The sequence below is a fragment of the Geotrypetes seraphini genome, chromosome 3, assembly GCF_902459505.1.
Source record: "Geotrypetes seraphini chromosome 3, aGeoSer1.1, whole genome shotgun sequence".
Lineage (NCBI taxonomy): Eukaryota > Metazoa > Chordata > Amphibia > Gymnophiona > Dermophiidae > Geotrypetes > Geotrypetes seraphini.
This window is the reverse complement of record NC_047086.1, coordinates 230,034,176-230,047,961: the sequence shown is the minus strand read 5'-3', so window position 1 is coordinate 230,047,961 and position 13,786 is coordinate 230,034,176. Positions and strand designations below refer to the sequence as shown.

At 47.9% G+C, this 13,786-nt stretch overlaps 1 protein-coding gene across 31 annotated transcripts in view; it reads left to right on the top strand.

The window, feature by feature from the left end:
* The window catches only part of NACA (nascent polypeptide associated complex subunit alpha), a 120,635-nt gene that overhangs the window by 74,896 nt on the left and 31,953 nt on the right, over window positions 1-13,786 (top strand). For 13 of the 31 annotated variants that reach the window (XM_033939362.1, XM_033939360.1, XM_033939357.1 and 10 more), the window contains one exon: window positions 581-6,334. The exons of 10 other annotated variants lie outside the window; for them this stretch is intronic. In XM_033939362.1, the coding sequence (XP_033795253.1) occupies window positions 581-6,334 (5,754 nt within the window). The remainder of the gene's footprint in view (window positions 1-580; window positions 6,335-13,786) is intronic. 8 more of the 31 variants (XM_033939366.1, XM_033939368.1, XM_033939367.1 and 5 more) reach the window with 2 other exon arrangements.

Sequence of the window (13,786 nt, the reverse complement as noted above, 5' to 3'; positions counted from 1 at the left end):
GGATAAAGCACAGTTACCTGTAACAGGTGTTATCCGAGGACAGCAGGCAGATTTTCTCATGACCATCCCTCCTCCCCTAGTTGGTTTCTTAGCCTTTTTTTATTATTATTATTTTATTTTATTTATTGAACTGATGGTCCCGTGAGCTGACAGGTAGGAAGGCACCAGTGCATGCATAATACAGGCAGCCTCAAGACTTTGAAAATTTTCAAAGTGACACTGCACTTTTGCACTGCCCATACTGGGCTGTGTGGATGATGTCACTTACATGTAAGAATATCTGACTACTGTCTTTGGATAACACCTGTTATAGGTAAGTAACTGTGCTTTATGGCAGTATTAATCCAAGACTGGGGTTTCTTCCAGAACCTGGTATGCATGTACCCTGAATCTGGCCACTAGGTGCTGCTGTTTAAATGCTGACTGTATATTTTTAAAAAGAAGAGGAAAAAAAGCAGCTTTTAAATATATTTTCTAGCTAGAACACATTTGCATCAGTTCATTGTATAGATTTGATTAATTTTTTTTTCCCTTTTTTCTTTTTCTTTTCAAAATACCTGGTCTGTGTTTTGTATATAAGCTATTCTATCTGTTTCTTCAACTTCAAAAACCGCCTTGGTATCTGATTGCACTAACAAGCCAAACTTGGTGCTTTCTTCTGCTGAAATCCCATTTCTCTTGCTTCCTTCTAATCCACTTTCTCAACTGACACGTCAGGATGTACCAGAATGCCCTGCTCTGCTGCATACCATTACCACTCATCCTGCTTCTCATACTCTGCTTATGCCTTCACTGCCTGCTGAAAAGCACCTTCATAACACTGTCTTGGATGTACACAAGAGCCATAAAGCAGAGATACCAGATGCCTCAACATTAAATGTACACAGTGTCACTGAAATTTGGCAGAATATACCAGATTTACCCCTCTTGAAAGATGTTCCAATTACTGTAAAAGCACTTCCTGTTGTCCCTATGGTCTCTGCTACAGAGATCAGTGTAGTACCTATTGTCTCTATGGTCCCTACCATTCCAGCAGCTCCTCTGGAGGAGAAGGAGCAGGCTTCAGAAGGTCCCATTGCCTCTGTAGTGCCTGATACTCGAGTAGTTTTGGAGCTGCCTGCTACTTCAGCAGGTGTTCCTGTGGTACATGCCAATCCAGGAGCTTCTCTGGAGCCTATTCCTTGTGCTGCGGAGGGTCCTACAGCACCTGTAGTGCCTGCCTCTATAGCAGCTTCTCTGGACCCTGCTACAGATGTTCCTATGGTGCCTTCCACTCTAGCAGCAACTCTGGAGCAGAAGGAGCAGGCTCCAGAGGTTCCTACCACCCTTGCAGAGCCACTTGTTTCTGCTGCAGAGGTTCCTGTGGTGCCTGCCACTCCAGCAGTTTCTGTAGAGCCTGCTCCTTCTGTTTCAGAGGTTCCTAATGCATCTGTAGTGCCTGTAGAACTTTCCTCTTTAGCACCTCTTTTGGTGCCTGTGCCTCCTGCTGAAGAGGTTCCTTCTACCCTTCTAGCCCCTCTCAATCCAGAATCTCCTGTGGATTCTACGCCTGCTGCAAAGATGCATACTGCCACTCCAGTATATCTTCTGGTACCTGTTCCTTCAACTGCAGAGATTTCTACTGCCCCTGTGGAATCTGCCACTAGAAAGGTTCCTTTAGAGCCTACTGCTTATGTTGGAGAGGTTTCTGTAGTCCTTACTACTCCAGCAGGTCCTTCACATCCTACGTCTGGTACAGAAATTCCTACTCCCTCTGTGGAGCCTTCTACCGCTACACAAGGTCCCATGGATCCTACTCTTACAGCTTCTGTAGAACCTGCCACTTCCTCAGATCCTTTAAAACCTGATTATCCTGCTGCAGAAGCTCCTACTACCCCTATGGAGCCTGCTTTTTCTGTTGCCGAGGTTTCTGTGGCCCCTGCCACTCCAGAAGCTTCTGTAGAGCCTGTTCCTACTGCTCTATTAGAGCTAGATGCTCCTTTGATTCCTGTGCCTTCTGCTGAAGAGGTTCTTACTGCTTCTCTGACCCCTCCTACTATAGATGCTTCTATGGAATTTACTCCTATTGCAGAAGTTCCTAGTCACTCTGTAGAGCCTGCCACTGCTACAAGTGGTCTTGCGGGTCCTGTTTCAATTGAGTCTGTAGTGCCTGTACCTCTTGCTGCAGAGGTCCCTACTATTCCTGTAGAGCTTGCCACTCCAGCAGATCCTTTAGAACCTGTTTCTCTTGCTGCAGAGGTTCCTATAGAGTCTGCTGCTTCTGTTGGAGAGATTTCTGTGGTCCGTGCCACTCCAGCAGCTCTTTTAGAGCCTGCTTATTTTGCTGAAGATGTTCTTACTGTTCCAGTTCAGCTAGCCGCTCCTGTTGCAGAAGTTCCTATTTCCTCTGTAGAGCCTGCTACTGCTCTAGCTGGTCCTGTGGCCCCTGCCACTCCAGAAGCTTCTATGGATCCTACTCATGTAAAGTCTGTAGTGCCTGCACCTCTTATTGCCCCACTAGAGGCTACCAATAGAGAAGTTGCTATGGAGTCTGCTGCTTCTGTTGCAGAGATTTCTGTGGTACCTTCCATTCCAGCAGCTCCTTTAGAGCCTGCTCATCCTGCTGAAGAGGCTCCTGCTCCAGTAGAGCTAGCAGTCCCACTGATGCCTGCTGCTTCTGTTGCAGTTTCTGTGGTCCCTGCCACTCCAGTAGTTCCTCTAGAACCTATTTGTCCTACTGAAGAGGTTTCTATTGCTCCTGTAGAACCTGCTACTCCTGCTGAAGAGGTTCCTACTGCTACTCTAGATGCTCCTATGAAGCCTACTTCAGTTACAGAGGTTCATATTTCCTCTGTAGAGCCTGCCACTGCTGCAGAAGGTCTTGTGATTCCTGCTCTTGTAGAATCCATAGTGTCTGCACCAACACCTTCAGAAGCTCCTACTGCACTTATAGAGCCTCCTACTTCTGTTGAGTCTGTTGTGCCTGTGCCTCTTGCTGCAGAGGATCCTACTGTTCCTATAGAGCCTGCAACTCCAACAGATTCTTTAGAATCAACTTCTCTTGCTGCAGAGGCTCCTACTGCACCTGTAGAGCCTGCCATTAGAGAAGCTCCTATGGAGCCTGCTGCTTCTGTTGGAGAGATTTCTGTGGTCCCTGCCACTCCAGCAGCTCCTTTAGAGCCTGCTCATCCTGCTGAAGAGGCTCCTGCTCCAGTAGAGCTAGCAGTCCCTCTGATGCATGCATCTCCTGCTGAAGCTACCACTCAAGCAGATCCTTTAGAACCTGATTCTCCTGCTGAGGAGGTGCCAACTGCCTCTCTAGATGCTCCTGTGGAGCCTACTCCCATTGCAGAGGTTCATACTCCTTTTGTAGAGCTTGCCACTGCTGCAGAAGATATTGTGGATCCTGCTCCTATAGAGTTCATATTGTCTGCACCATCACTTGCAGAGGCTCCTTCCACCCCTATAGAGCCTACTTCTAGAGAAGTTTCTATGGAACCTGCTGCTTCTGTTGAAGAGGTTTCTGTGGCTATTGCCACTCCAGCAGCTGCTTTAGAGCCTGCTCATCCTGCTGAAGAGGCTTCTGCTGCTCCAGTAGAACTAGCAGTTCCTCTGATGCCTGCACCTCCTGCTGAAGAGATTCATACTGCTGCTGTAGATGCTCCTGTGGAGCCTACTCCTGTTGCAGTGGTTCCTATTCCAGCTGTAGAGCCTCTTGTGGCTCTGGCCACTTCAGAAACTACTATAGATTCTGCTCCTGTACAGTCCATAGAATCTGCACCAACTGCAGAGGTGATTACCACTAGAGAAGTTCCTATGGAACCTGCTGCTTCTGTTGCAGAGGTTTCTGTGGCTCTTGCCACTCCAGCAGCTGTTTTACAGCTTGCACCTCCTACTGAAGAGGCTTCTGCTGCTCCAGTAGAACTAGCAGTTCCTCTGATGCCTGCACCTCCTGCTGAAAAGGCTCCTATTCCAGCTGTAGAGTCTGCCACTGCTGCAGAAGGTCTTGTGGCTCCTGCTCCTGTACAGTCCAAAGAATCTGCACCAACTGCAGAGGTGCTTACCACTAGAGAAGTTCCTATGGAGCCTGCTGCTTCTGTTGCAGAGGTTTCTGTGGCCCTTGCCACTCCAGCAGCTGCTTTAGAGCCTGATCATCCTGCTGAAGAGGCTTCTGCTGCTCCAGTAGAACTAGCAGTTCCTCTGATGCCTGCACCTCCTGCTGAAGAGATTCTTACTGATGTTGTAGATGCTCCTGTGGAGCCTACTCCTGTTGCACTGGTTCCTATTCCAGCTGTAGAGCCTCTTGTGGCTCCGGCCACTCCAGAAACTATTATAGATTCTGCTCTACAGTCCAAAGAATCTGCACCAACTGCAGAGATGCTCACCACTAGAGAAGTTCCTATGGAGCTTGCTGCTTCTGTTGCAGAGGTTTCTGTGGCCCTTGCCATTCCAGCAGCTGCTTTAGAGCCTGCTCATCCTGCTGAAGAGGCTTCTGCTCCAGTAGAACTAGCAGATACTCTGATGCTTGCACCTCCTGCTGAAGAAGTTCATACTGCTCCTCTGACCCCTGCTTCTGTGGAGCCTATTCCTGTTGCAGAGGTTCTTATTCACTCTGTAGAGCTTGCTACTGCTGCAGAAGGTCTTGTGGATCTTTCTCCTGTTGAGTCTGTAACTGCACCTCTTGCTTCAGAGGTTCCGCCTGCCATTAGAGAAGCTACTATGGAACCTGCTGTTTCTGTTCCAGAAGTTTCTGTGGTTCCTGCCACTCCAGCAGCTGAAGAGGTTCCTACTGCTCTTGTAGAACCTGCTACTCAAGCAGATCATTTAAAATCTGCTTCTCCTGCTGAAGAGGTTCCAACTGCTATTCTAGATATACCTGTAGAACCTGCTCCTGTTGCTGAGGTTCATACTTTCTCTGTAGAGCCTTCCACTGCTGCAGAAGGTCTTGTGGCACCTGCCATTCCAGAAGCTCCTGTAGATCCTGCACCTGTAGAATCTGTAGTTCCTGTGTGTCCTGCTGCAGAGGTTTCTACTCTTCCTTTAGAACCTGCCACTCCAGCAACTTCTCTGCTGCCTGCTCTTCCTACTACAGAGGTGCCTACTGTACCTGTAGAGCCTGCCACTCAAGAAGCTCCTTTGGAGGCTGTTTGTTCTACACCTGTAGCACCTTTGCCTCCTGCTGTAGATGTTTTCACTGCCACGGTAGAGTCTGCTGTGCCTGCGCCTCTTGCTGCAGAGGCTTCCACTGCCACGGTAGAAGCTGCCACACCAGAAGCTCTAGTGGAGCTTGCTACCCTTGCTTCTGAGGTCCCTCCGGCCTCACCTGCCCCTGCTTCTGATATATCGATGGCCCTCTCAATTAATGTTTCCATTTCAGCATCTGCCTCAGACTCTGCTGATGCTATACTGCGTCATTCACCCTCCTCTAATACAGATGTTTCACTGCTTTTGGCAGAGGTCACTGCCCCATCTCCAGCTATAATGAATGTGTCTTCCTCTGATTTTGTTGCCTTTGCTGCTTCTGTGCCAGTTCCTCAGTGCCTTGCTTCAGATACTGCTGTCCCAGATGACAACTCTTTGCTTGCTCTAACTCTTTTTGACTCTGTCACAGCTGTTGGTGATGCCTGTGTGTCTGCTGCAGTTGCCACTGCAAAATCCATGGTTGAGACTTCACTCGTGGCAGCAACCGCTGACACTGATCCAGAGAATACTGTTGTAGTTTGTCATGTACCCATTGCTGCAGAAGTTACACTGTTGCCTGCGACTCCAACACTAGTAGACACTGTAATTGATGCCTCTAAAGCTAACTCTGCAGTTTGCAGTGAAGTCCCTCTTGCAGGCCTTGTAAGCCAGCCTGTAGCTCAAATGTCAAGCCGTGCTGTGCCCATCTTTACCAATGAAGTAAACTCTTCAATAAGCACTTCAACTGAATGTAGTCTTCCAAACAAAACGACTTCTATTTCTTCTTCTCCTCTTCTAGAAAATCCAAACAAAACTACTTCTATTTCTTCTTCTTCTCCAGCTCTGCCTGCCTCTCCTGACTCTGTTCTTCCACTGGGAGTTCTGTCACCTTCTAAAGAACTACCGACCTGTCCTGAACCTCCTGCTCCTTTCTCTCCACCCTCATTTCCATCTCTTGCAGCTTCTGAAGCACCACCTTCCTCTCTAACTAACTCCCTGATTTCTGCTGCCACTGAGGATGAAGACCTGCCGCCTCTGATCCCTCCAGAGGCACCTGTGGAGGAAACTCCCTTTCAGCCAGTGCTTGTGGATATATCATCTCCCAAACCAGCTGGGCCCCCTCTTAAGGCCCCAGTGCCCCTTGCCAAGGAGACAGTGGTGAAGAATGACAAGGGTATTTGCCTTCATGTTTTACTGTGTGCATGGAGTGCGTACCAGAGGGACTTTCTGTAGAGTACTAACTCACTCTTTGTGGCACATGGATAAGTTTGCTTCCACCTTAATCTTATTTTCTAATGCATAGAGTTTGGGTGTTCATGAAAATCACCTGGTAAATGTTGGGCAACAGTAGGGCACTGATAAGTTCAATTCACTCCAGTCCCCAGTATTCCACTTGTTCTCTTGTTCTATAATACTTCTACACATGCAAAACAATGGATTGCTGAATTTTTATTCAGAAGTGTGTTTTTTAGAAAAACATTTTATGTAATAACTGTACTTGTCAGATTCAGATCTGGTCATGAGATTCTTGTCTTGATCCAAGTACCACCTGACCTACTTGTAGCATTGGTAGAATGAGAGAATTTGGAGAAAACTGGCACCGGATCAAAATCTTTGTGACCTAGAAGTAGTTTGTAGGCACCAGTTGCAGAAACATTGGACTCTGTGGTACTCTTGCCCTGCAACTAATTATTCTGACCACCTTACTGCATGAAAGATGCAAAGACTCGTCCATGTATGTAACTGTTGCATGCAACTACAACCTTTTCATTGGAATGCTAAGCAGTGTTCTCTTGTTTTATATGTCTTGCACATTCATGTGGTGCATTGAAAAGGAAATGCCCCAGTCCTTGGTGCACACCATTTACTAATCAGCCATAGTGGCCATCTAGTCACAGCACAAAAGAAGCATGGTTTTCTGTAACAGATGTTTCAAGGGTGTCTTATGGTAACACATGCACTGCTCTGTCTAATGTTTTGTCCAGTCTGTCTCAGAACCTATAAGCAGCATTTGTCATGCTGCTGTGATCCTCTGTGACGTCGTATAATACCGAACTTGGGTATGTATTCATGGAATTCAGTAAGAGAGTTACAGTATTGCACTTCCAAGGTCATGGCACACTTTCTTGTAGCTATCCATTTTTTTTGTGGTACACAAGTTTATCCCAGGACAAGCAGGCAGCTATTCTTGACTGATGGGTGACGGCACCGACGGAGCCCCGGTACGGACACTTTTAGAGTGATTGCACTCTAAGAACTTGGAAAGTTCTGGTAAACCGCACCGCGCACGTGCGAGTGCCTTCCCGCCCGACAGAGGCGCGCGGTCCCCAGTTTTCTTGTTTCCGCGGAGCCAAGAAGACGCACGTTTCAACGGCTGTTGAACTTTTTCTATTTTTTCGCCTTCCCGCTCGCGTAAACTTCTTGGGAAATATTGTTGCCCTCTTTTTATTTATTTATTTTCTTTAAAAAAAAAAAAACCGAATTTTGGTTTTCTTATTATTTTTTCGTTTTGCCCGGCGGGGCCTGCTGCCACCATCGAGGCCTCGGCCTTCGATTTGGCAGAAGCCGTGTTTACGTTCATGCCCCCCCAACCCGGCTTTAAAAAGTGCCAGCGGTGCGCGAGGCCTATTTCTAACTCTGACCCGCACAACTGGTGTTTGCAGTGCCTCGGACCTGACCATCGGGCATCCACCTGCACACGCTGTGCCACTCTTCAAAAAAGAACCCTAAAAAACCGTCAGATTCAACAACGGTTACTATTCGGTACCGACATGTCGGACACGGCGGCACCGGTCCCTACTTCGATCCCGACGCAGTCGGCACCCGTCTCATCGACGCCGCGCGATACCGCGTCGGCGCCACACCAGTCAGGTAAGCCGGCTAAGAAGCCTTCCCCGCTGGAGCGTCCTCCGGTCAAAGTAGCAGAGAGCCCAATCCTGCCGACCGCGAGGCGCCCATGGAAGCGCTCCGCACCGATAGAGGTAAGCCCCTCGACATCGGGTTCCTCTTCGGAGTGTAGAGCAGCACCAAAGGTACCGCAGAAGAGAAAAGCGGTACCGGTGCCTACTTTAGACGAGCGCATTGCTGCCGTCTTACAAGTGCAATTGGAAACTCAGCTAAAACAAATCCTTCCTGCACTCCTGGTACCGAACCTTTCGGTACCGGTCCGGTCTGAGCCATCGGTGCCGATAGTTGCACAGCCTATGCTCTCGGCTTCCTCTTTGTCGGCACCGACACAGTCTACTTCCATGCCAGTCCTGGCACCAGAGTCGACTGCTCAGCATCAGGCTGTTCAGACTGCGGCACCGGTGCAACGACAATCTCCCGGTACCGTCTCTATGAGATCAGGAAAATCGGTACGCAAGTCCCGACACCTTGATCCCTCCACTCCAGATTCTCGACACAGTTTTCAAATTCGAGATCCTGATCTGTGGGGTGATTCAGAGGACCCTATGCTCTCTGAAGGGGAATGTTCATCTGGTGATGAGGATCCTTCTACTTTAGATCCTTCCTCTAGACCAGATGTATCTTCATTCTCATCCTTTTTAAAAGAGATGTGTGACTCTCTCTCTATCCCCTTGGAGGCTGAGTCGAAAAAATCCAAAACTTTTCTTGAAGCACTGGATTTTGACCAACCTCCAAAGGAATATCTCAAGCTACCTCTCCATGATATCTTGAGAGAGACCTTTTACAAGAATTTGGAGACACCCTTGACTATTCCTGGAGCACCTTGCAAATTGGACTCCTTATACAAAGTCATCCCAATTCCTGGGTTTGACAAACCACAGCTCCCACATGAGTCCCTCTTGGTTGAATCCACTCTGAAAAAATCCACGGGAGCTAGTGTGTACGCCTCAGTCCCTCCTGGCAGAGAGGGAAAGGCCATGGACAAATTTGGCAAACGGCTATACCAAAATGCCATGTTAGCCAACAGGTCAGGGAATTATGCATTCCACTTCTCCTTTTATCTTAAACATCTAATTCAAGATCTCACTACTTTTGAGAAGTACCTCCCTGACCGTAAAAAATCTGCTTTTCGCCGCACTACTTCATCACTGTTGCAGCTTAGGAAGTTCATGGTCAGGTCAATCTATGACACCTTTGAGCTGACCTCTCGGGCTACAGCTATGTCGGTGGCTATGCGTCGACTGGCGTGGCTCAGAGTGTCAGAACTAGATGTCAATCATCAAGATCGACTAGCTAATACACCGTGCCTAGGGGATGAGCTGTTTGGAGAATCCATGGACTCCACCACTCAAAAGTTGTCGGCACATGAAACTAGGTGGGATACTCTCCTCAAAACCAAAAAGAAAACCCCACCTTCCAGGCCTTTTCGCCAACAGTCGGCCTACCAACGTCGATTTGTTGCTCGTCCTTTGCCACAAGCCCAGCAACAACCCAGACGTCAGCGACAACAACAGAGGCCAGCTGCTAGACCAGTACAGCAGCAACAACAGGTGAAGCCTCCCCCTTCACAAAAATCCACTCAACCCTTTTGACTTAGTTCTCCAGGACATAGCCAGTCTCCATCCTGCTACCCATCTTCCACAGCCCATAGGAGGACGCCTTACTATCTTCATCAGCCGTTGGGAATCCATCACCTCGGACCAGTGGGTCCTCAACATCATCCGCCACGGCTACTCTCAACTTTCACACTCTTCCGGGCCAAAGTGTTCCAAAAGAGTCTGCTTTGAACTCTCCTCAGTCCTCCCTCCTTCTTCAAGAAGTTCAATCCCTCCTCCTTCTGAACGCCATAGAGGAAGTTCCTCTAGATCAAAAGGGGCAGGGGTTCTATTCACGTTATTTCCTAGTCCCCAAAAAAACAGGAGATCTCAGACCTATTCTAGATCTTCGGGACCTCAACAAATGCTTGGTCAAAGAGAAATTCAAAATGTTGTCTCTGGCCACTCTTTACCCCCTTCTCAATCAAGGCAACTGGCTATGCTCCCTCGATCTCAAAGAAGCATACACTCACATACCGATCGATCTAGCATCCAGAATATTATCTCCGCTTCATGATCAATCGTTGTCACTACCAGTACAAGGTTCTGCCCTTCGGTCTTGCCTCCTCTCCAAGAGTGTTCACCAAATGCCTGATTGTGGTAGCTGCTTTCCTTCGTACTCACCACCTTCAGGTGTTTCCTTATCTGGACGATTGGTTGATCAAGGCCGATGCACCTCAGACAGTTCTCACGGCCACCAACCAGACCATTCTATTTCTCCGTTTGCTGGGATTCGAGATCAATCTACCCAAATCTCATCTCATTCCCTCTCAGAATCTTCAATTCATTGGAGCAGTTCTAGACACAGTCCTAATGAGAGCGTTCCTACCCTCCAACCGTCTTCTCATGCTTCAATTTCTATGTCAACAGGTACTTCTGCAGACGTCCATCTCTGCCAAGCGCATGATGGTTCTCTTGGGTCACATGGCGTCTACAGTTCATGTCACCCCTTTTGCACGTCTACACCTACGCACCCCTCAATGGACCCTAGCCAACCAGTGGTCCCAGGCGATGGATCCCTGCTCACGACACATATCTGTAACATCATCTCTTCGTCAGTCTCTACAATGGTGGTTGATATCCTCAAATCTATCCAGAGGTCTTCTGTTCCATCTACCTCCTCATCAACTGGTTATTACTACCGACGCCTCCCCTTATGCCTGGGGGGCTCATTTGAACGAGTTCCAAACTCAGGGTCTTTGGACACCCCAGGAAAAGAAACATCAAATCAATTTCCTGGAACTCAGAGCGATGTTTTATGCCCTCAAGGCCTTCCAACATCTCCTCTTTCCTCAAGTTCTCTTGCTGTGCACAGACAATCAGGTGGCGATGTACTACATCAACAAGCAAGGTGGGACGGGCTCTCGCCTCTTGTGCCAGGAAGCCCAGAAGATCTGGACTTGGGCCATAAATCACCATCTATTCCTGAAGGCTATCTACATTCAAGGGAAACAGAATTGTTTGGCGGACAAACTCAGCAGAGTTCTCCAACCTCACGAGTGGTCACTCGATCCTCTCACTCTGCAGTCCATCTTCACTCAGTGGGGCACTCCTCAGATAGACCTCTTTGCAGCCCCTCTCAATCACCAGCTGCCCCTCTTCTGCTCCAGACTCTACACCCCTCACCGTCTGGCAGCGGATGCATTTCTCCTCGACTGGTCCAATCTGTTTCTATATGCTTTCCCTCCTCTGCCTCTCATTCTGAGAACCTTGTTCAAGCTCAAGAGGGAACGAGCCACCATGATTCTGATTGCTCCAAGGTGGCCCAGGCAACATTGGTTCTCCCTTCTACTTCAACTCAGTTCCAGGGAGCCCTTTCTTCTTCCTCTGTTTCCTTCTCTGCTTACACAACAGCAGGGGACCCTTCTACATCCCAACCTCCAGTCTCTGCACCTGACAGCTTGGTATCTCTCGGGCTGACTTCTCATGATACACTTTTATCTCAGCCTGTTCGTTCCATTCTGGATGCCTCCAGGAAACCTGCCACTTTGCAATGTTACCATCAGAAGTGGACACGTTTCTCTTCCTGGTGCTTCCTCCGTCAACATAATCCCACTTCCCTTGCAGTGGAAACTTTATTGGATTATCTCCTTTCTTTGTCTGACTCTGGCCTCAAGTCTTCGTCTGTCAGAGTCCACTTAAGTGCTATTGCGGCATTTCATGAGCCAGTCCATGGAAAGCTCCTCTCAGCTCATCCCCTGGTGTCCAGGTTCATGCGGGGTCTTTTCAATGTTAAACCACCTCTTAAAACACCTCCTGTTATCTGGGATCTTAATGTGGTTCTTTCCGTCTTAATGAAGCCTCCATTTGAACCTTTGGCTACTGCCACTTTCAAGTTTCTCACTTGGAAGGTACTTTTCCTCATCGCCCTCACCTCTGCCAGGAGGGTCAGTGAGCTACATGCACTAGTTGCAGATCCACCTTTTACGGTCTTTCATCACGACAAGGTGGTTCTGCATACTCATCCAAAGTTTCTCCCTAAGGTTGTCTCTGAATTCCATCTCAACCAATCCATTGTTCTGCCTGTCTTCTTTCCGAAACCTCACACTCATTCTGGAGAACAGGCTCTGCATACTTTGGACTGTAAAAGGGCTCTTGCTTACTATCTGGAGCGCACAAAACCCCACAGATCAGCTCCTCAGCTATTTCTGTCTTTTGATCCGAATAAATTAGGACGTCCTGTTTCTAAACGTACGTTGTCTAATTGGCTGGCAGCGTGCATTTCTTTCTGTTATGCTCAGACCGGACTGACACTGGAAGGTTCGGTAACAGCCCATAAAGTCTGAGCTATGGCAGCGTCTGTTGCTTTCCTCCGGTCCACGCCCATTGAGGAAATCTGCAAGGCTGCCACTTGGTCCTCAGTTCATACTTTTACATCTCATTATTGTCTGGACGCATTTTCCAGACGGGATGGACACTTCGGCCAATCTGTTTTGCAAAGTTTGTTTTCCTAATGGCCAACCTTCCCTCCATCCCTCTTTTTGTTAGCTTGGAGGTCACCCATCAGTCAAGAATAGCTGCCTGCTTGTCCTGGGATAAAGCACAGTTACTTACCGTAACAGGTGTTATCCAGGGACAGCAGGCAGATATTCTTGCGTCCCACCCACCTCCCCGGGTTGGCTTCTTAGCTGGCTTATCATAACTGGGGACCGCGCGCCTCTGTCGGGCGGGAAGGCACTCGCGCGTGCGCGGTGCGGTTTACCAGAACTTTCCAAGTTCTTAGAGTGCAATCACTCTAAAAGTGTCCGTACCGGGACTCCGTCGGTGCCGTCACCCATCAGTCAAGAATATCTGCCTGCTGTCCCTGGATAACACCTGTTACGGTAAGTAACTGTGCTTTGTCTGCACTTCAATTTTAGACCCTGGTCTGTCTTGGTGAGTTTGTATCCTTGCTGTTTGATAGAATATGGAGACATGAATATAAAAATTCCCAAACAAGTGAAGTCAGAGGAGTGAGAGACCCAGAATCTTTTCTCTTACTGACAAGTAGTGTGTGCTTAGAGGAATGGTATCGTGTTCACTACTGGGAGAGAAATGTAATCTCTCTGGTGATCAGTAAAATTTCCTTTTAATAAAGAGTAGCACTGCTCTCTCAGGCTCTGCTAACAGCTTTTTGGGTTTAAATGCTCCATTTTTATGTACATCTGTTTCCTAAGCAAATTGATGTGATTGGGTAGTGTGAGATCAGTTGGGCGCTGTTTGCAAGGTGAGATAAAGAGAACTGATGGCTTTCTTATTGTGATCCTTGTTCCTTGGCACTGTCTGTGTTCAAGGAAACTTTGCTTCCTAGCACAATAACCAAACTTTTCTCTAGGGCACTACTAAATAGTTTGGTTTCCCTTTGTAATACTTATTCTTGCCTGATCCCCCAGATACATTGAAGATAGAGAAATAAAGGTTAAAAATAAAAATATATATGCAGTGATGCTTTTCTTGTTGGACTTGCATAATACATATTATTTTTACAACATTTTTGGGAGCTAACACTCAGGATGAAAATAGTGAAGGGGAGGATTTGCAGGACTACTTCTGGAAATATTTCTCTGATCTGGGCTTGTTTCAGCAGCCCTAGGATTTCTGAAAAGCTCTCTATACAATTCAGCTTACCTTGAGTTTCTTTATGT